This window comes from Heliangelus exortis, chromosome 4, assembly GCF_036169615.1.
Source record: "Heliangelus exortis chromosome 4, bHelExo1.hap1, whole genome shotgun sequence".
NCBI classification, from domain to species: Eukaryota; Metazoa; Chordata; class Aves; order Apodiformes; family Trochilidae; genus Heliangelus; species Heliangelus exortis.
Genome location: NC_092425.1, coordinates 13,123,127 through 13,143,234, shown reverse-complemented (window position 1 = coordinate 13,143,234; position 20,108 = coordinate 13,123,127). Strand labels below are relative to the sequence as shown.

Genomic DNA, 20,108 nt, shown 5'->3' with positions numbered 1-20,108 from the left:
GTGGGACTCCCGGTGCGCCAGGAAAGACTACTGCTCCCGGCATGCAGCGCGGCCACCGGGGGGAGGGCGCCCTGGGGGTGTGGCGGCGGGCGGGGCGGGTGAGCCGAGCGGGAGATGGCCGAGGCGCGGTCGGTGTCTCCCGCGGCGCTGCCCGAGGGTTCGCCCAGCGCGGGACTCCGGAGGAGCCGCTGCGAGAGTGAGGGGTGGCGGCAGCCAGAGCCAGAGCCGGCGGCTGGCGACGCGCGGGAGCTGCTGGAGGAGGTGGAGATGCAGATCGGCGATGTTAGTGCCGGCACGGTGGGGCGGGGAGGGGGGGTCCTTCCCTCACGGAGGACGCCCGGGGGCGGTGGGGCCGGGCCGGGCGTCGGTGACCCTCAACCTCTTTTCCGTTCCTCCAGGCCGCCTTCTCGCTAGCGAAGATCCTGGAGGCGACGTCGGCGGTGTCGGCCCAGGTGGAGGAGCTGGCCACCAAGTGCTCGGAGAACGCCCGGTTCCTCAGAACATGGCGGGACCTGCTGAGGGAGGGGTACGAGTCCCTGAAGCCCAGCGGCTGAGCCTGCACTCCCCACCCCTCCGCCGGGACGCGCTGCGCTGCCCCGTTGGGTTTTTTAAAACCACCTTCTTTAGGGAGTTCACGTGGATTTGTGTTTTTTTTCCCTCAGCAGCTCCCGTGAGTTCTTTCAGAATCACTCGGTGACTCGTATGGATGTTGTGTGTAAGTCACCGAGAAATATAACTTTGTCCAGGGAGTTGGTTGTGACTTTTTAGACTCGGTCTCAGACGTGTCCTGCGAGGAGGCATTGTCAGCCCTCCTGTTTAAGAGCTGCCATTACTGGAAACCCTGCCGACTCCGGAAGAACTTGCTGAACTCACTTCAGGTTGTCTCTGCACACTTTTTATTCACGTTGTGGCTTTTATTCAGCCGTGGCTTTCAGATAAGGCCCGAGTCCCAAACCTTACAATTTTTAGCAGTATTGCAATATAAACCTGCCGTTTCTTGCCAAGACTTTTGGTTACTGCAAACATTTTTACACTATCTTTTGTTGTAATAAAGTGCCTTGTGACGGACCATGTATCTCTGCACGTTAGAAGTTTAACAGCGTTGCTTACTGATAGGATGCATTATTCTGAACTGTAAGTAAAGCTTCCATAAGTTAGAAAAGAATCTGTGAAATATGTTCTGTCTCTTGGAAGGGATGTTTGAGCTTTTTCAGTATTTGCTTCTATTTATATCTTTGCCTTAAGCAGCTACTAGTTAGTTCGTCTAGTTTACTGGTAACAGAAGCTTTTGGTCTGAAAGGCTACTAAATCTGTAGAAGTACTGAAACTTCTGTACCTTTAGAAGAGTAATGTGGAAAAAGTCACCCTGAAATGCAACGGGATGCTGAAGGAAACATGGTTGTACCATGATTTGTTAGTCAGCCTTATTTTTAACAGTAGAAGGGCTTTTTAAAAGACAAACTGTTTCTTATCAAAACAATAAAGATGTTACCAAAAATTCTGAAATAATATCCTTGCGTTACTTGTAGAAACAAAGGTGACATCAAATACATCTGTAATCAACTCGAGTGAAAAACAGAAGTAATGGTAAGGACTGACATTCTGGTGTAGCTTTTCATAATTATTTACAGACATTGAGAAGGTGTTGCTCCTCAGGGTGCACAAGTTCTATCACATTGAGTTCTAATTGCCACAGGTAAAGGAAATCCATGTTGCAGGAATTCATGTAAATGTTACTGAGCAATTTGGAAAAAAGTAATTTTGTTCAGACCATAGTATTTTATTTCAGTAAAACATACAGTAGTGGAAACAAGATGCTAAGCAATCTTTATTTCAAGATCATCCAGAGTTCTGTAAACAGTTTACATGTGAGTTACACTTCATTGAATTCTACTTCTTAGGCTGTTAAGAAGTTAAGTGCAAACATTGGAAGTCTCTTTTAACTTCATTTTAAAAAGCTTCAAATCCTTAACAGAAAAGAAGCATTTATTTTACCTTTGTGGGCTTTAGGTCATCAGACTGGGTACGGTACTGAAAGAACTAGGCAAGTTGTAGTAATTTATTGTGGAAAAGCTCTTCTGTACACGTGAAGGAACTGCCTCGAGAGGATTTTTTTCAGGTGGGATAAGGTCTTTATTTACCTTTTTAACTAGAAAGTAAAGTAATGCCCCAAAAAGTGATGAGTGGCTGCGCCCTTTAACTTATTTTAACAAACACATCCAATCAGCTGCACAACATGATTAAAAAGTAGGTGTCATGACACCTACTAAGACAGATGGTCTTCTGCTTGCCTGTCTCCTATTTCATATACAAAGACAGACATCTTGAGACTGGAATTTGTTTGCAAACTGTGGGGACACTCGGTTGAGAAAAACTCAGCTTTTTTTCCTTCCCCATAGTTTTGGCTCTGCCTGAATTAGAATGATCATTACAGTTTCAGGATGGTCTTCACAAGGATGAAATACTACGTTGTTAAAAGTAGCTAAAGTTTTCACTTTTTTGTCTTTGACAAATATACTAAACTGGTCCAATTATGAAATTTAAATATTTTTCTTTTTGCTAATGCTTCCTAAAGCTTTTAAGAGCTCATGCAGCCTATATAGAACCAGCCAGAAATTTAGAGGACAAAAAAATTCTCAATGAGGAAGCCTATCAAGTCAATTAAAAAAAATGCTTGAAATGGGGAATTAGAAAAAACAAGCAAAACAAAGTTTAATGAAAACAAACTTCCCCTCCCATGATTTGGAAACATTCTGCTTTCAGGGTAAGATGTTCTACATGACAATTTTTTTTCTTCCACACTGCTGGCTTCTGGGAGGTCAAAACCAAACACCTACAACTCACTCTGATCTAGGATGGGGTGTCAAAATGTCAGGTACTGTTGTGAGATGGTAAAATGTCTGTTGTGACAGTTCTACCTGCAAAGAACCACCCTGCTCCCTCTTCTTCCTGCTGTGGTTCCTGTGAGCCCAGGTGTCCCACCTCCTGTGTTTTTCCTTGTTGCTGTAGAGCAGTAACCCCACAGATGTGAATCTGACAGTGCAGATGTCACCGTGAAGGTTCAAATGTATTTATGTGAATGAATTCAGTCTTGTTGACTGTGTAGTCACTGAAGCATCAGAGGAGTCTGTGCAAAGTGCAGGCTTCTTGTGCTTTGGTGTGATTTCATGGATTGGCCACATCTCTACCCAAATGAATGATGGGCCGTATGTTTTCTGACTGCTTCTGTCTCTCTTGGATCTTCTTTGCCTGTAATTGTACCAAACCTGATGAATCATTTCTTTGAATGGTCGTGTAGTCAAAGTGTAGAGAAGAGGATTCAAAGCACTATTTATCGGCAGTATAAAAATCACCACCCAAGAAGTTATGGTACCTTAGGGAGGGAAAAACAAAGGAAATTATAACCCATTCCAACATTTGGACCTGTTAACTAATACAAACACTTGATGCCTATGCAGCACCGCTTCCTGGCAAGAGGGGTGGTCATGCACTCCCAGGCTAAGTTCATGTTGTGACAGAGACATTTCTTCTCCTTGTTAACACTTGCACAGCCCTCTTAACTAGCTCTGTTTCCAGGACTCCCTGCAACCTGACATTTTTAACTCCCCACATTTATCCCTCTTATTTTTCTCTGTCACAGCTCTCTATTTGCCCTGGTGCATTTATTCCAACCAAGCCCCATTTTCATGTCCCAAACCTTTCCTCCCTAACTCTTCCTGTGATTTCTGTTCTCCATCCTCATCCCATTACAAGTGACATCCAATCCTAATGATGTCCATGATGTGTTGTCCTCCTGCAAAGTGAATTCCTGCAGTCCTTGTAGGCCCTTCTCCATTCTTCCCTGTGCAATGGGCATTGCCTACACCCTCCTTATTTCTTTCTTTCCCAGTTGGTAACAGTTTCTGTATTCACTCCGTCATCCTTTCTGAAAGTATCCTGCTCCTCTGTCATATATCAAGAATCTCTGTGTGTTTTTCCAGCACCCACCCCCTTCCCATCCTTAGTGTTTAGGAGATAAGTCAGCTTGCTACCTGAAGGGAAATGAAGAAGGGACAGGATTCAAGTGCTGGAAGATGCTGGTGGGTTCCCTCAGCTGCAGTGTTTGATTTATAAGACAATTACAGAACTGTTCCAAGCTACACAAAAAGCTTAATTCACTCCCTCCCCGCATTCCCGCTGGCTTCATGACTTTGTTACAACATCCATACATTCCCCTTGATGCACATCACACTGCCTATAGTTTCTGGAACGAGCAGATGCTTAGTTCAAAAGTTGTCACAGTGTATCCTCAAAGAAAAAGAGATGCTATCTTAGGGAGTTCAAAACTGTAAACTTACACAGCTATACATAATGTCTTAAATTTTATGAAAGAAGTAATTACTGTTTAATTCAGAATATTCAGTTGCTGAATCCAAGATCACCCTGTGGTTCAGCAAGATTTGTTCAAATTTTCTTGCCTCAGAATAAATCTGCTTCTATTTTTCACAATATTGTCTTTCAAATTTCTCAGGTACCTTGATAGCTTCATAAAGAAGCATTTCAGAAGATTTAAAATAAATGAAAATGTTTGGTATAATCAACATGACTTTCAGAGATTTCAAACTAAGTCAAAACTTCAAAAAGGTGATTCCCAGCACTTCTGGGCTAGCATGTAGGACAAAACTGAGCTAAAATGTTGTCTTGGCTATGTGGTATTGCAGCATTTATCTTCTGTGTTGAGTCTGAATCTGCTGTTGCTGAGGGTATTGCAAAGGTGCAATTATTAAATCTTTTAAGTTGTGCTATATTTACATGGGAATATATTCATAGCATAAGGAAGATAAGCACAACTTTACCCAACATAATGTTTTGTACTGTACGTACCAGTTCATAAAAGACTTTTCATTGTAAGAATTATGTTGTTAAAATAAGATAGGAAACACTAAGTTGTCCTGAGCCATCAACAGCCCAAGGAAGTGGAGAAAACCCAATGCTATTGAAGCCGTGGTTTTCAAATAGTTTTTGTACATTTTATAGATATCCTATGGGAACAAAATTGAATTATTTGAATCGTAGGTGCTTTTTTTTTTTTTTTTTTTTTTCCTGACTCAAAGATGACTAATCATTGCTAATGATAGTAATACAGTTCAATGCAGTATTAAAATTCTATAGTTCATTATCTTTTGTGTGCATGTACACAGACATATAACAAAGTTCATTAAAGTCTAATATGTCTTTTTCTTCTGAAGTAAAAGCAACACTTTTTATACAGACACAACTGAAAGAGGCTCACAAAAGAAAGGACATACCTGGTATTTCTACTTGAAGTAAAGAAAGGAGCTTCAAAATAAAAATGGGTATCCAACATAGTGCATCAGTAAATACAATGAAGAAAAACCGCTTAGCAAGAATCATCTCTTTTTTAATGTGATTCCGGATTTCAGTAGCAGTAATAGCTGTTTGGTGAACACTGTAGAACATACTCCCATAGGAAAATACAATGATGAGAAAAGCTGCCAAGTTTACACCTGTTTAAGAAGTTAAAATGTTATAATTTAACAGCACAATGGCAATCTCATGTCACCTGCTTGCAGGCTGGATGGTAAGCAAAAATGTTTGATCTAAACTGCTAGTCCCATAGGATTAGTGGCCAGAAGATCTGAGTCTGTATTTTCCTGAGTACTGAAATGCTCTGGTATTTTGTCTCCTTAATAACAGTCACCTAAATAAATGGCTGCCATTATTTCACCTAAATATTTATTTAAATAATAAATGGCTGCCATCTGATCCAAACAATGTAGTTCTCCTTTAGTCTAATTGCTGCTCTACTTCCCTGGGAAATTTTATTCACTACGGGACTTAATGGCCAATAATTTCTTTGTACTTTTTCAGCCTGCCATGCATTTTAAGATACACAAGTATCTAGCATAGTAAAATATTCAGGCTGTAAAATGTCTTTAAGTACTTACTGGAGCATATAAATATGAGGTGTGAACATCACAACAAAACCACCTTATTTGTTTGAAAATAAAGTTCATTTGAAGCTCTAACAACATATAAAGAAGAAATGCAACTTACCTAAAAAAATGACAACAGAATAAATCTGACTTCCTGAACTTTCTGATTGTTCTGAGTGAAGAGGGAAACAGACTCCATTGGTACCATAGTAGTTCCTGAAAAAATCCTTATTGCTCAGTGGGATAAAAGCAACAGCAAACCCGATTATCCAGATAAGAATCAAAATGGAAATTGTCCTGCATTTTCTGGGCCTCAAACACCTAAAAGGATAAACTATGCAGATGTATTTTTCCAAAGTCAGGTAAGTCAACAGTAAGACTGACACCTCTGTAGACAGAATAGCCAGGGATCCCACCAATTGACAATGAATACTGTCCATCCACAACTGAGCGTGCTTGTTGTATTCTCCACGATATTTAAGATCAAAAGCTCCAATCACAAATAAATATATTCCCATGAGACAGTCAGCACCTGTGGGCACAGTGCTTAACATCATTATTCACACATCTGAATTTTCTCTGTGTATAAGTATATTGGAAAACAGGCATTTATGAGTACATATTTATGTCAGTCAATACACAGATATAAAATCAATATTATAATTGGAATGCTGTTGTGCTTTATGATTAAGGCAGTATAATTCAGTTCCATTCCTCTTATTATTTTATTTTTTTTAATTTTCATTTGGACTATCAGTCTATGTTTCATACTTGTTTCCAACCTGATTTTTCGAAGCTCAGATAAGATTGGTTTGCAAATAGGAAAAGCTGCAGCTTAATTGACAGAAATATTCTTGCAACCTTTTAAGAATTCAATCTTAGTCTTTTTGATATTGCCATTTGACTTTGATTAGGGCATCTCTGCCAGATTAAAAGTTTAGTTTTTGTTTGTCCACCCTATTCTAATTCAAAAATGATGTGCAGAGTTTTAAGATTAATATGGGAGGAGGAGCTGTCAATATAGAGCTGAAGGTTTCTGAGGTATTTTGCCTAGAAGTTCTGCATGGTTGTCAGATTGTTCCCATGGAAACAACTAAGGTTTAAAATCACTGACAGGCTGTGTTTAGAAATGTTGAAATAATTTTTTACACTGTTAACAATTACTCTTAAAAATTTAACTAATTGCATTTTTTGAATACTTGTAGGTTCTCCTGTACAGAGGCAGGGTACTCAAGATCATGTTGACTGTTACCAATTTGTCAGTAAACCTGTCTTGCTTTCAGGATAAAAATAAGAAAAAACAAATTCTGAATACTAGGTTGCTAGGAGTGATTGATTTTCTGTATTTCTATAAGTAAACTTGTGCTCATGCAAAAACCAGAATAACTATCCTGAGCTCATGTTCACACTCACATACTGTTTTTTAATAAAAAATGCACACCAAAGTCTTAGGTTTATGTGCCTTCAAAAAATATGGATTTTTTTTCTCCGTGCTGAAAAAAGTGTGAATTTAACACAATTCCTTTATCACTAAAATCAAAGGCAAAACCTTTGTAATTTATCATCTGCCTATTACTACAGAAAAAAAAAAAAAAAAAGCAGCACCTAATGAGATCTTCTGATGCATAAGGTACACAGCTTTTTGTATCATCATTCACAACAGCATGAAAATTTAGTTAATCCAGTGCTGGAAATATGTCACTGTATCATAACAACAAATGTCACAGACTTGAGGAGCAGACTGACACAATATTCTGTCACATGTGGAGTACTTACAGCAGAGAGACATTATGGAGATGGCGTGGAGCTTATTCTCTGACCTGATATAAGGCCTCATGCAGATAACAAAAATATTTCCAAAGCAGGTGATGGCAGATACAACCCAGACAAACACTCTCTGGATGATGCTAGCTAAAAGGTTCTCAAGGGATGAAATCCCATCAGTATTGGGTTTACAGCTGCGCACATGAGGAGCATATCCACAGTACTGGAATTTTTTGAAATATCTGGTTGTGAGAAAGAAAAACAGTTGAGAGATGGTTCTAGCTTGGTTATTAGGATACCAAAACAATAGCAATTACTCAGAAAATATATTCTGAAAGAAGAAATATTAAAAACTGTCAAAATTGACGACAGCTCACAGGCTGCTTTCATATACTTTTGTTTTAAATTATTTGGTATTCTGTAAATTGTAAAATTTGGACCAAAGAAAGCAAACTGGAATAATTACTTACATGTGGGAAAGGTTTTTCAGGGGTCTGAACATCCTTCTCTGGATGTCTGCAATTTCAATGCCCTCCAAGCTGCTGTGAACAATGTACTCTCAATAAAAAGCAATCAAAACTTGGTAATAAAAGGACAAAATTTATGAGCATTTAGTTGTGTTTCTATGAATATATGGAACAAGAGATGAACTTTAATTACGTCTAATCTGTCACCCCTTTGAAACTTGAACAGAAAGTCTGCATAAAAGCTAAAGTGGAATAAAATGAATTGTAGTTCTAATAAATGTGGTTCTTTCAGAGTCATGAACGTGGATCCTTTAGTGCTCTAAGCAGTGCCACCTCCAACTATTATATTGCCCTTCCAAAATATTGTTCTACTGATGTTCTTCCCTCATCTCTGTGAAAATAATAACTTGTTCCAATAGTAGTATTTTACATGTCTCTTCTGGTTTTTGTCCTAGGGAGTGCTTTACTTGTCAAACCAGTAGAGGCATTCAGTCTGCATTGTGTCAAGAGCTGCAGGAAGCAGCAGGACACAGAACATGGCATGTGTGGGAGAACACTGGGATTTCTTTTGACACAAAGATGGATTTATTTTAATTTTTAAATTATATTGGAAATGGCAATTTCAGTAAAGTGTGGCTGTCAAAATTGTTTTAGAACTTTACTTTCTGCATTCTTCTGGTCCTGCCCATCCTCTGGTTAGATGTCCAATGTATCTTCTAAACTGCAACTGGTCAGAGGTCTGAGGTTCTTGTGGGAAGCCTTATTTGAATTCACTGTTCAGTGCTTTGAGTGCAACATTCCTGGGAGTTCTGAGCACCTCTAGACCCAAGTGGAGAATGGTACCAGCCTTCCTGGTTAGTTGTTTTGGGCTGGTGAGCAGTTTTGCTGGGAGACAAGAGTAAAGCTCAAAATACGGAAATTTCTTAATTTTATTTAAGCACTGCAATGAATCCTGGGATGTGCTTTCTCTTCTAAGTCTTTTAGACAAGGAAAGAATCAGCTGGTGATCTACAAAGTGCCTCCTGAAACATACAGTATACTATACATCTATCTCAAGATTCAACAACCTTCTCAACTCAGAAATATGGAAGGTCATGGTCAGTCAAGTGCTCGAATTCTTTGGTGTTAAATAACAGATAAAATATATATTGTAGCCTCTCTGTTTGGGAGGTAGTTAATCATTCTTTTCTGTGCTCAGCTCTTTATTTTCATGAAACTTGTACATATTTAGTATTTTCAGGTAGTTGGCCATTTACCTCATTTTAGTTTAATTTGGTTATTTTAGTGGAATCCAGGCCACTGGATTCCAAATCACTGCAAAGAAGCTGGATGGATCAACAAAGGCATGTGCACAGCTGGCTTCAGCTCTGGGGACAATTTGTAAACTCCTCTTACTTTCTGTTCAAGAAGGTGTCTGCCTTTGGATGTCCACAACCATTTTAAAAATATGACCTTTTGAAGGAGTTCTGCATAATCACAAAGAAAATATAGCTAAAACATAAAAAATTTAATACTTACAGGGATTTGAGTTTAATTAGAAAATCAAACTGGTCTATTTGTATTTTCTTGATTGGGTTATGAGAGAGGTTCCTGTAAATACAACACAGACGTAAGTAACTTTATAATTTTTCCTTACAGGTTGTTCTAAAAATAAAGTCAAACTACATCATCCATTTACTTTTTCAGTCCTACAGAAAAGATTTGTACAACTGGCAGTTCCAGGTGCAAATGGCTGCAGTTGTTCAGTGTTATTCAGCTTGCTGAGCCCATGGAAACTCAGATGCTTCACAGGCCTATTACTGCCACATACACATCCACACAGCTGCCTCCTCAGCCTGATGCCTAAGGGTTTTGATCTTAAAAATATTTAGTTAATAAAGTTCCCAGACTTGTCATTTAAGTGAAAGAACTTGGTTGAACTGTGTGTATTTAGAAATAACTTACAATTGATTTTACTGGTTGCTAAAATCTATTTTTTTCATAATTTATGTGAGTTCAAGAAGAGACAGAGGCAGTGAAGAGTATAAATAGACCTTAGCATTAGATGCTGGCACTCAGTGCAAGAGTGTTTCTAAACACATCATAATTTTGTTCTCCCTGTAACTTTTCCTTCTGTTTTCATTTTGATATTGTAACAAAAGCACAAACACAATAAATGCAGCTGTAGGCACTTGGTTGCCTCAGCATATTGTGACAGCCCCTGAGGATGCTGGAAAAGCACAAAAATAAGTTATTTCACATACTACCTCCTCACTTCCAGAGAGGTCTTGAATTTTTTAACTAGTTCCTGTTTAGGATTATGTAAGAAAGATGGGGACTTTCCAGCAGCAGCATTTGAGAATTTGCCTATATCTGTGCACAGGAAAAAGAGAACTTTTTTTCTGGTTTTATACTACCTTGTGCTTTTTTGGAACTCTTTTACATGAAAAATAAAGTAGTTCCAACAAGGCGTATGTGTGATGCTCTTATGTGTTCATGATAATTTTTCAAAGCCACATCCTGATATCACATTAAAAATTACCAACAAATTATTAATTTCTAATGATATAGCTAGCAGACCTAATTTTGTATCTACTGACAAGATCTTGAAAAAAGTAAACTTGAACTTGGTATCTTTTGTGACATGAAAATACACATCTTTTACAGAACTGTTGCAGATGAAATCTTATATAGAATTACTTCTGGGAGAAGTATTTTTTTAGGCAGAGCTTCAATGATCCATAAAACAAAGGTGCTCCTTTTTTTCCCCAGCATTCATGACTGAAAACATCATATCAAATGGGTAATAAAGAATTATATATAATAATAATCAAGAATCCTTACAGTTGTGAAAGCTCCTTTAGATCCTTAAATATATATGGAGGAAGATATTCAATCTTGTTGCTAGCCAGATCTCTGTAGGAACAGCCACAGGTAGGATATAGTAAGTTCTCACTAGGCTCAGTAATTTACTGTATGATTTTGTAATTTCAAGATACACATAATCTATTTGCCAAATATTATTTTTTATATAGATAAGTAGAAACTTTGCCTATAGAAGAATGCTCTTAAGGCAAGGTAGAAAGCTGGATCCACCAGATTTCTCCTTGTCTGGTCAGTTTGGATAGACTGGTAGATATAAAATTTATTATTACTATATTTCCATTGAAAAGAAAGTAAAATACCCTTGAGTTATAGGGGCTTGGAAATAAATTAAATTCATCTTTCAATAATGGGAATCTTCTCACATGGCCTACTCAGCTCTACATCTTTCCTTTAGCTTTTCTCTCAGCCTGTCTGCTCACTTGCACTAAGCACAGTTCTTAACTGGACAGAGGAGTGAAGGTCTCTCTGAGTCTGACTGAAATTGTCAAACCAGTGTAAAAGACATAAGAATAATTAGTATGATTCTATTCAGGGAGAAAACCCACCAATATTACTGATACTCTCAGAGAATGTATTTTATTTGCTATTTCTTCCCTGTTAAATATACAGAAAAAAACACCTTAAGGCTGGGTGCTATCTTTAAGACACACTAAATGAAATAGAATTTATGATAAAATTGTAAAATTTTGTGACATGTACAAGTAAAAGAAGAAATCAACTCACAGTTCATCTAATATCTGGAGAGAAGAAAAGCTGTTTTCACTCAAAGTGCTGATTTTATTTCTTCTCATCACCCTGGAAAAAATAAAACAAACTTACGTTGCTGCTTCTTGACATCTATTTGGTTTTGGAGAAAAGTTTTAATAAACTTTTAAAGTAATCTCTGCATCTTCAGGTATTTCTGTAATTCAGTTAACAAGCTGATCCAATGTAGAAGCTTACCAGCTGATGGATAACTTCCTATCTATGGATGTGTGCACAAGTGTGTGCCTAGGGGGGGATGTGCACACACACCCCTAGGAGGCTGTTATCAATTACTGGAAGGCAGGAGAAAGCAAAAGGGCTGGAAGGGCCTGACCACATCCTGGGCATAGGCACACAGCCCTGCATCTCTCCATTCACCTGTGTTTCATCTGCCACTGACTTTGCTCCTTAAATGAGCAACCTGGATTTTAAAAGCAAAGAGAAAGCCAAGAATATGAGTGCTGCAGAGGAATTAAAAATTGAGTGACGGGTAGCATGGAGCACACTAATCTAGCAAGAGGTCAAAGGGATTTTCTGAAGATGAAACATCACTGAAGAAGCTTTGGGGGAAGTTCTAAACTTTCTGAGCCAGCCAGCCAACCAGTCAGCAAATTAAAATCTTTAAAATAAAGAAACATTACTACATCTTAATATCACTTAAGATCACTTCATTTAGTTGCATATACCAATGCTGAAGTTTGCTATAGAGGGAAATACTGGTTATTTTATATGGAGCTCATTTAAACCCAAGCATTCTAATACAATCTCTTTGAGATCTAGATAACCAGGACACCCAGGAAACTTTTGTATTATTTGCAATGTATCATTTGAGTGTCCAGCACAAACATATCTGACTGGCTGGCTAACAGATCCCATTACTTACAGTACAGTTAGAGAGTTGCAGGAGCTGAAGGTGATGTTTCTTACATGATGGATATGGTTGCCTTCAAGGTCCCTGGGATATAAAAATGAAACATTAATCCCTGAAAATAAATTCAGGCAGTTATTATAAGGCAGTCAAAGAAAAACAGTACCAGAACTTCCTGACTGCACAAAAGAGAGAGGAAAGCAGACATCTGATAATTCTGCACATCTTGTTGATGACTTCAGGTCATCAGCCCTGCAGTGACCCAGCAGGTACTCTGTAAGATCCAGCACCCTACTAGAAAACGTGGCATGGAAGTGCCATACAAAGACAGCAAAATTATATTTTTCTAGTGAAATAAGATAGACTTACAGCCAGTTCAGTCTTGGCATATATTGGCACAGAGGTTTATCTGGCAAACGAGCAAGAGAGTTATTCATCATCTCTCTGAAAAAAAAGAGTAATAGTATAGCTAGCAATATTTGCCAAAGTTACATTTTAGAAAAGAAATAACATCTCTTATGTTTCTACTTCTGAAAAAAAGGCAGTCAAAGCTTGATGCTTTTCTTTTAGTCTTTTTTTTTTAGTCTATTATTTTCTTAAACTTCTACTTATTTTCCCTGTGGCAGTCTGCAGAGTAGTATGTTATCCTTAACTGTTAATTCCCAGGTAAAGGAAATATATTGTTTTTAAATAAAACATAGCAAGTCAGTAGCAATATTGTGGCTATAACAAGTAACTTCTATTTGTGATGGAGGAAGGGGAAGATGATGGGAGGTTTCCCTTTGAGCTGCAGGGGCAGAGGGTCCCTTGCACTTGGGTCTGGACAGGGCAGCTGCAGGTTACAGGCCGGGTCTCAGGATGCTGGGAGCTCTGGGACCCCTCTGCCTCCCCCATCTCTGCCTCCCCCATCTCTGCCTCCCCCATTGCTTCAGTTGCCAAATTCTTGCCCCATCAGTGAAGTTGTCTTCCAACCATTTTTCCCCACCCATCTCCCCATACTTTTGCAGACACTGCGTGTCTGCTGCTCTCAGAATGCTCCAATTCCAGCAAATCTTGCCTGGGGATAAGAAAAAGCCAAAGGTGTACTGTGGGCACCCTGTGGTGAGCAAACATGGGTCATGGTTTATAGATCTCTGTCCTCTCTATTCTGTTCTTTTAAATAACACTTCTGGTTCTTATTCAATACTTACAGGAGGATAAGTGATTTGAGTCCATAAAAAGTTAATGGAGAGATCCGATTTATCCTATTATTTTCAATTATCCTATAATTACAGAAAAAAAAAAAATTAACATGTATCAGTTTTATAACTGCCTGTAGTCTTACATTGAACAGATGATAGAAAGTAGCACTTTGAAGTGAATTTCTTCAAATGTCCATTCTAACTACTTAAAAAATGAACATACTGCTCCTTAGCAGGTCAAGGTATTAATCAAATTAATTTCCTTTTGGGAGAATTTAATTAAAACCAAATGACACAGAGAAAGTAACATCAACTTAGAAAAAGTATTTCCTTGCAAGTATTTAAAATTCTTTGACCAAGACTCTTCAAGTGGATTCCCTGTGAAAATAAAGAATTGCCACACAAGAATGTTCCACAAAAATCCAGCAGTTTCAAACACACAGAAAGATGTTTGGTGTGTTATTATTTGCTTATTTTAATTTTAATCTTTCTGGAAAGTAGTAATAAACCAGTATTTCACATTGTGACAGTCATTTTGTCTGGGATATTTTAAGATATGTACAGGGAAAGACCTGCCCAAAAGATTATCTTTCTACTGTGTGATACTATCTGTACCATAGTACATGTATTTCATATATCAATTTTAAAAAAGCAGTTATATAGAGGTTATTTACTATTGTAAAATTAATCAGTCATTGGAACTATAAAGGCCCAACAATTAATTTCTGCTCTCAAAGTCAACTGTATTTTTGCCTCACACAATGTAAAAGGAGTTCCTAAATTATTATTTATTATTACTTCTATGCACAAAAATGAAAGCAACCCAAGTAGTTCTTTCTTTTGTTCTAATAATTTGTTGAGAAAATAAACACGCAAATAAGAAAACAACATACAGCCATTCAAGTTTGTGGAGGTCTTCAAATACCCCAGGCTTCAAACTGATTATCTTGTTGTTATTCAGGTATCTGATACAAGAACAAAAAAAAGATTAATAAATGGAATAATTAATTAGGATCAGATGCATGAAAATTAGTTTTAAGATTTTTCCTTCATAGTTTATCAGATTACTGCTAAATTTTTTTCACCATTACAATTTTTAATCATGGTAATTTTCAACCCCTACTTTGAGAGCAATGTGGGACTCTGCAGTGAGGACTTTTGGAACAATTACATAAAACTTTTTGTCTTATAGATAAGAAAACACAGCAGGCTAAATATTTTCCCTGTGTCATGTTTTAGGCCCTTTCCAGTTTCCTTCTGTGGAGTGATTCATTCCATTAATGTTCCCAGGATCCTATTCAGTCTCTGCTAAGGACATTAATCAAATGTAGATATCAGAATAATGGAAAAAGAAATCCTGAGAAATGAAGTGTGTGTGCACTATAAATGGCCTGGGAAGGTTAATAACAGCAGCTGTAATAACAGATAATCAACCAGACTCATGATGGAGAAAGTAGAGGTACAACATTTTAAAAATTTCCTTTTGAAAACATTGCAGAAACAAAAAGCTGAACTGAACTGCACATTTTATGTATCATTTGTTTCACTGAGTGGTTTCCTTAGGAGTTACAAACATGTTTCAAAAACCTACTGTAAAATAAAGAAAATAGTGGGTTTTTTATGAGTGATGCTGCTTACTTTGGCTGGCTGCTGTAATCCAAAATACAACATTAAAGAGTTTTGCTCCATCACAAGCTCTTGCTTTTGTTTTGTTCCTTTTTAATGTTTTCTGACTTCATGCAGGTAACTCCCACACTGTCTCCTTCTTCCATTCTGCACATCTGGGGGAGAGGAGTGAAGCACAGAGCCCCACCTGTGCTTTTAAAGTCCTGACCTCTCAGATAAACTTGCACAGATACCTCTTAACCTCTTTGCTTTTCTGCTTGATGATCCTGTCGGGCCCCTCCCAACTTCATATTCTATGAATCCAACTGTTGAGTTACAGATCTGGGCCATTTTGCAGCTTCCTAACATTGAGCCAATGAAGAGTGAGCCATTTGTAATGACTCCCAGAGCTCTTCCCCTTGCTCTTTACTTCAGTATTCAAAAAGCAATACTTACAGTTTTGTCAGGTTGTATAAACCTTTGAAAGCACGTCCAGATACAGCTCTGATTTTATTATTCTGAAGATACCTAAGATGACCAACCAACAATTAACTTTCTAAGCACACAAAGCCACAGTAAACATAAATAACCTGCTAAAACCTATCAACCAAACTGAATGCATCTGTGGTACTTGAAAAGCAGCTCTCAGACTTGTATCTTAAATTTGACAACTTCCATTTCACAGCTATGATTGCAAAGACTGCAAAGGTGCTTAAAAGAAACACCCCCTGCAGCAGTATTCCAAAGCTAATTCAAAGGGGTACTTGGTTTGCCCAGGGTAAACAAGACCTTATATTTGACCTTGCATTCAGGTTGTATTTGAGCTGCTGGATTAAGTCCTAACCTTGCAGTTCTCACCTGTGTGACCTGATCTGGATATTTCACTAGTGCCCTGCTACAAGCAAAATATCAAATTAACATGTGCTTTTGAATTTTCTTTTTATGGTATCACTGAATTTTCAGATTGTGAGTTTTCAAAATGGTACAATAAAAATATAAAATAAATGTTGCTAATTTAGCAAAACTAAAGAATACTATTTTTTCTTTCTATTTTTAACTACTTTGATTAAATAAGTTAAAAATATTATCAGCTGCAGATGTTAAATCCTTCTAAACTAATTTTAAAGAATTAGAATCCTATTGTCTGAGAAATCTTAAGATACAAATCCTTTAAATTCAGTTCCAGTCATTAAAGCATCCAGATCCTTCCCTGTTAAAAAGCACTAAGAAATATGACGTTGGCTTTTACAAAATGGGTTTGTGTCAAACACTGCTGAAAAGTTCTCTGAAAACGAACAGCTATTAATCAGCAATATGTTACATTAATATTAAGCAATCGTAAGTAATCACCACTAATTAATATTAATATAGTAACAATTATTTATTTTAATGAAAATATATCTTTCACTTTAATAAACTCTGTGAACACAAGATGGTGCTGCAGGACAGCACAGTTTCTATAAAAGTTACACCAGCAAATTTCCTAGGAAAAAACTGGTGACACAAGAGCCTGGCCCTAGACTTCTGTGTTTAATTCTTGGTTTCACTACTCCTAGATAAAGCAAAATTGTTAAAAGCTACGATTCTGAACAACATATATCTTAGACATGATAAAGCATAACATAGTTTTGTGTCACTGCAACAAGGTGACCAGTTGAGGCATTATCAAAGTGGTACCAGACATAGTTAGAAAGGAAACCCAAGTGCACAAGAGTAACTTCCCCATGACAATGGGATGTTTTATTTTTCAAACTTCCTTTTTGTGGAGTAAATGGATGAAATTACCTGAATTTTTTTTAGTATATTTTTTTTTTTTGTTAGAAATGTACCTTCCTTCAGACATGATGAAAGCTTGGCAATTTTCTGGGATAAAATAGTAAATATAAAATTTAAATAGACAGAAATTATGGTTTTGTAAAAAGAGATGCCAAATCAAGCTATGTGAACCAAACAGGTTATACAATTAGATGATGTAATGAAGGATAAAATGAAACAGAATTTTGAGGGTAAACTCAGAGTTATCATTTAGATGTTAAATTCTGTGTGTTTATATGAGAGGGAAAGGATGAATATTTAAATCATTGTATATTTTCTGTTGAAATACTCCCTTACAGATTTTTAAGGTCTTGGTATTTCTTGAAAATGTCAGCAGAAAGTTTTCTCAGCAGATTCCTCTGAAGGGACCTGTAGGAACGAATACACACAATAAAACTACTCTCCTGGCTTCCTCCAGTGCTGCCACTTTTGTTATTCAATAAGGGCATCTTGCACACTGCTAAATAGTTAAATCAGCATGAAAACATCTGAACATGGTTTCTCTGTTTGCCTGAATATTTATATCTATTTAAGCAGTAAGCAGAACACTTCATCTTAAATACATCCCCAGAGCAACTGTCAAAATAATAGTTAAGTCTAAAAGTCAAAGATTTGAGTATAAATTAAACCATAAATTTATTTCTAACCTCAAACACATAAAGAGCTTATTTCCCAGGCATGTGTCCATTTCTCCCCATCTCCATGGGGCACCAAATCTAATGTCCTGATAAGAACAAAAATTGTTCAGGCCATGCTTGGATTAGAAGAGATTGCATCCCAAACTGAACCATCTGAACCAATTTACTGCTTTTTTTTTTTTTTTTTTTCTAAAGGTTGAACCGAAGCATTACTTTTTAGTCTTTGTCAGCCCTGAGCTGACAGCCAGTTTAAATATTTATTTGACATCAGAATTCATTGGGAATTATTGAGGTATTTGAAAATGGACCTGACAATGAGAATCTCAGCCACAAATTAGCACCAAACAGAAGGATCCCTGCCCCACAGGGAAGATCCTCAGGTAGGGAGGAGCTGGAGTGGTGCTGCCCTGTGCTCACCACACAGAGCATGGCCTCTCAGACAGTGATGTGCAAACAAAGATCAGTACCAACCACTCCCTGATCTCTTGGAAAGGTCTGGCCAACATCTACATATCTGTTGATGACCCAGCCCAGATTAAATCCTTTTAAATAATGGCATTTTCAGAGATTTCACGGAGGCAGTTCCACTGACTTCAAGGTTATGGGCTTCATTGGCAGGAACAGAGACCAGCAATATTGGCAGGATCATAGACTAATAAAAAGGTCCTAAGCATTGTGTCTTAAATGGAAACATTTCTTTTGAAGACTACTTTAGATTTTTCTGAAATTGTTGCTGGTTTGAGCCACTGTTGCAGACCTGAAACGCTCACTTCACACAGAGTTTTTTAGTTCCTTTTCTCTCCTTTGATGCAGGGAACATCTGTACTTAAAACATGAAAGGACTTGTCAACAGAGACACACTATGCTTTTGCAAGCACCAGCCGAGCCAACTGGTCATAATTATAAGGCTGTAGCTGTGAAAAGGTTGTAGGATTGATAGTCAAGCCTGAACAGAGCAAGAGACCACTTTTCTGCTCTACTTACATGAGGGTTATGTTTGCAGAGACTGATGGGACAGCACTTAATTTGGCAGCATCACAGAAGATCTCCAGCCCTTGACAGGTACATTCTCCTGGCACAGCCCCAGCCACTGCGGGAGAACAGGGACAGGGTTGTGGCAAAAGGTGGGAACAGCGCGGGGAGAAAAGAAATCAGGTGTGAAAGGACAGTGAACACAAAGACAGGCATACAGGAATCTAACATGGATTTTTTGTGGCTCCTTTTTTATATAATTCATTCCTCTTCTATCTACCAGAATGAGCAACATTCTGTCCGGTGCAAATGGGATAAAAACGGGCCAGGAAAACTTTGCTTCCTTTCCTCTATCTCTGTGTTTTAACTTTGTACTCAGGGTAGACAGCAGAGTCAGAGTATCTGTACAAAGGGACCAATGCCTGCAGAAGTGGAGAGGGTTTGCAAGACTCATTTGATGTATGAAGAAGTGAATTTGGAGGCATATGGCCTTCATTTCAGTCTGAAAGATGTGCATTTCATTGCCTTTCCAGCTGTACTAATTATTTTCAGATAAACAATTGCATTGCTCTCCTATTTGGCTTATGTCTGACACTTCTCTTACAGAAAATGGATCACTCTTAATGGAACTGAAATTAGTTCAAAAAAACCTTGAAAATTTGAAATTTGAAAAATTCAATGCTTTTGTTTGTCTGAGACATTAATACTGTTTTACTATAAATGAAACTGGACTACATTTCTCTTTCTGATGAGCATATTTAGTATGCATTTCTTTCTGGAGATCATCAGTAATAATCACACAAATAGTATTTGTAACTACTTACAGCACTCAGGTGTCTTTGTCTGAAATGCATACAGAGTTTTCAATTTATTGTATTTGTCCTTTGTATAGTGTTTGTCAAATTGCAGTGACCATCCATTGTTGTCTTCTAATAAAAAAAAAAATAAAATCAGAAGGAGAAGACACATTAGAATGCAAACAGAAGGTAGAAATACCTCCATAGCTGCGGTTTCTTTGCCTCAATTTTTATCTCAATATTGTGATTTTTCCAGAGCATTTCCTAGACTATTAGATGACCTTACCTTTGTATGATTTTCTAATCACCAGCAGGTAATGAGATCATGAGCCACATTTCTGGAACAGCTTATTGTACCTTCAACAACCACATTTTCTGTGACAGTTCCATCAAAAAAGCATAATCTTCCACTTCAGAACTTTTTGTCTACATAGGAGTATAAAAAGAAGAGGCAAC

At 37.7% G+C, this 20,108-nt stretch overlaps 2 protein-coding genes across 6 annotated transcripts in view; one reads left to right on the top strand and one right to left on the bottom strand.

Moving 5' to 3' along the window:
- Positions 1 to 23: 23 nt before the first annotated feature.
- C4H4orf46 (chromosome 4 C4orf46 homolog) lies at positions 24 to 1,509 on the top strand. The gene is made up of 2 exons (XM_071743083.1): positions 24 to 282; positions 399 to 1,509. Exons 1-2 carry the CDS (start codon positions 115 to 117, stop codon positions 552 to 554), a joined length of 324 nt encoding a protein of 107 aa, XP_071599184.1. The 5' UTR covers positions 24 to 114; the 3' UTR covers positions 555 to 1,509.
- A 142-nt stretch (positions 1,510 to 1,651) lies between these two features.
- RXFP1 (relaxin family peptide receptor 1) overlaps positions 1,652 to 20,108 on the bottom strand; it is a 47,346-nt gene continuing 28,889 nt past the window's right edge. The window contains exons 3-18 of one of the 5 annotated variants that reach the window (XM_071743075.1): positions 19,680 to 19,784; positions 18,868 to 18,973; positions 17,543 to 17,614; positions 15,887 to 15,958; positions 14,719 to 14,790; positions 13,835 to 13,906; positions 13,014 to 13,088; positions 12,660 to 12,731; positions 11,756 to 11,827; positions 10,991 to 11,062; positions 9,686 to 9,757; positions 8,171 to 8,242; positions 7,713 to 7,942; positions 6,058 to 6,468; positions 5,289 to 5,507; positions 1,652 to 3,373 (exon numbers count right to left, since the gene is read on the bottom strand). In XM_071743075.1, coding sequence (XP_071599176.1) covers positions 3,072 to 3,373; positions 5,289 to 5,507; positions 6,058 to 6,468; positions 7,713 to 7,942; positions 8,171 to 8,242; positions 9,686 to 9,757; positions 10,991 to 11,062; positions 11,756 to 11,827; positions 12,660 to 12,731; positions 13,014 to 13,088; positions 13,835 to 13,906; positions 14,719 to 14,790; positions 15,887 to 15,958; positions 17,543 to 17,614; positions 18,868 to 18,973; positions 19,680 to 19,784 — 2,096 coding nt within the window. In that variant the 3' untranslated portion in view covers positions 1,652 to 3,071. The remainder of the gene's footprint in view (positions 3,374 to 5,288; positions 5,508 to 6,057; positions 6,469 to 7,712; positions 7,943 to 8,170; positions 8,243 to 9,685; positions 9,758 to 10,990; positions 11,063 to 11,755; positions 11,828 to 12,659; positions 12,732 to 13,013; positions 13,089 to 13,834; positions 13,907 to 14,718; positions 14,791 to 15,886; positions 15,959 to 17,542; positions 17,615 to 18,867; positions 18,974 to 19,679; positions 19,785 to 20,108) is intronic. The other 4 variants (XM_071743076.1, XM_071743078.1, XM_071743079.1 and 1 more) reach the window with 4 other exon arrangements.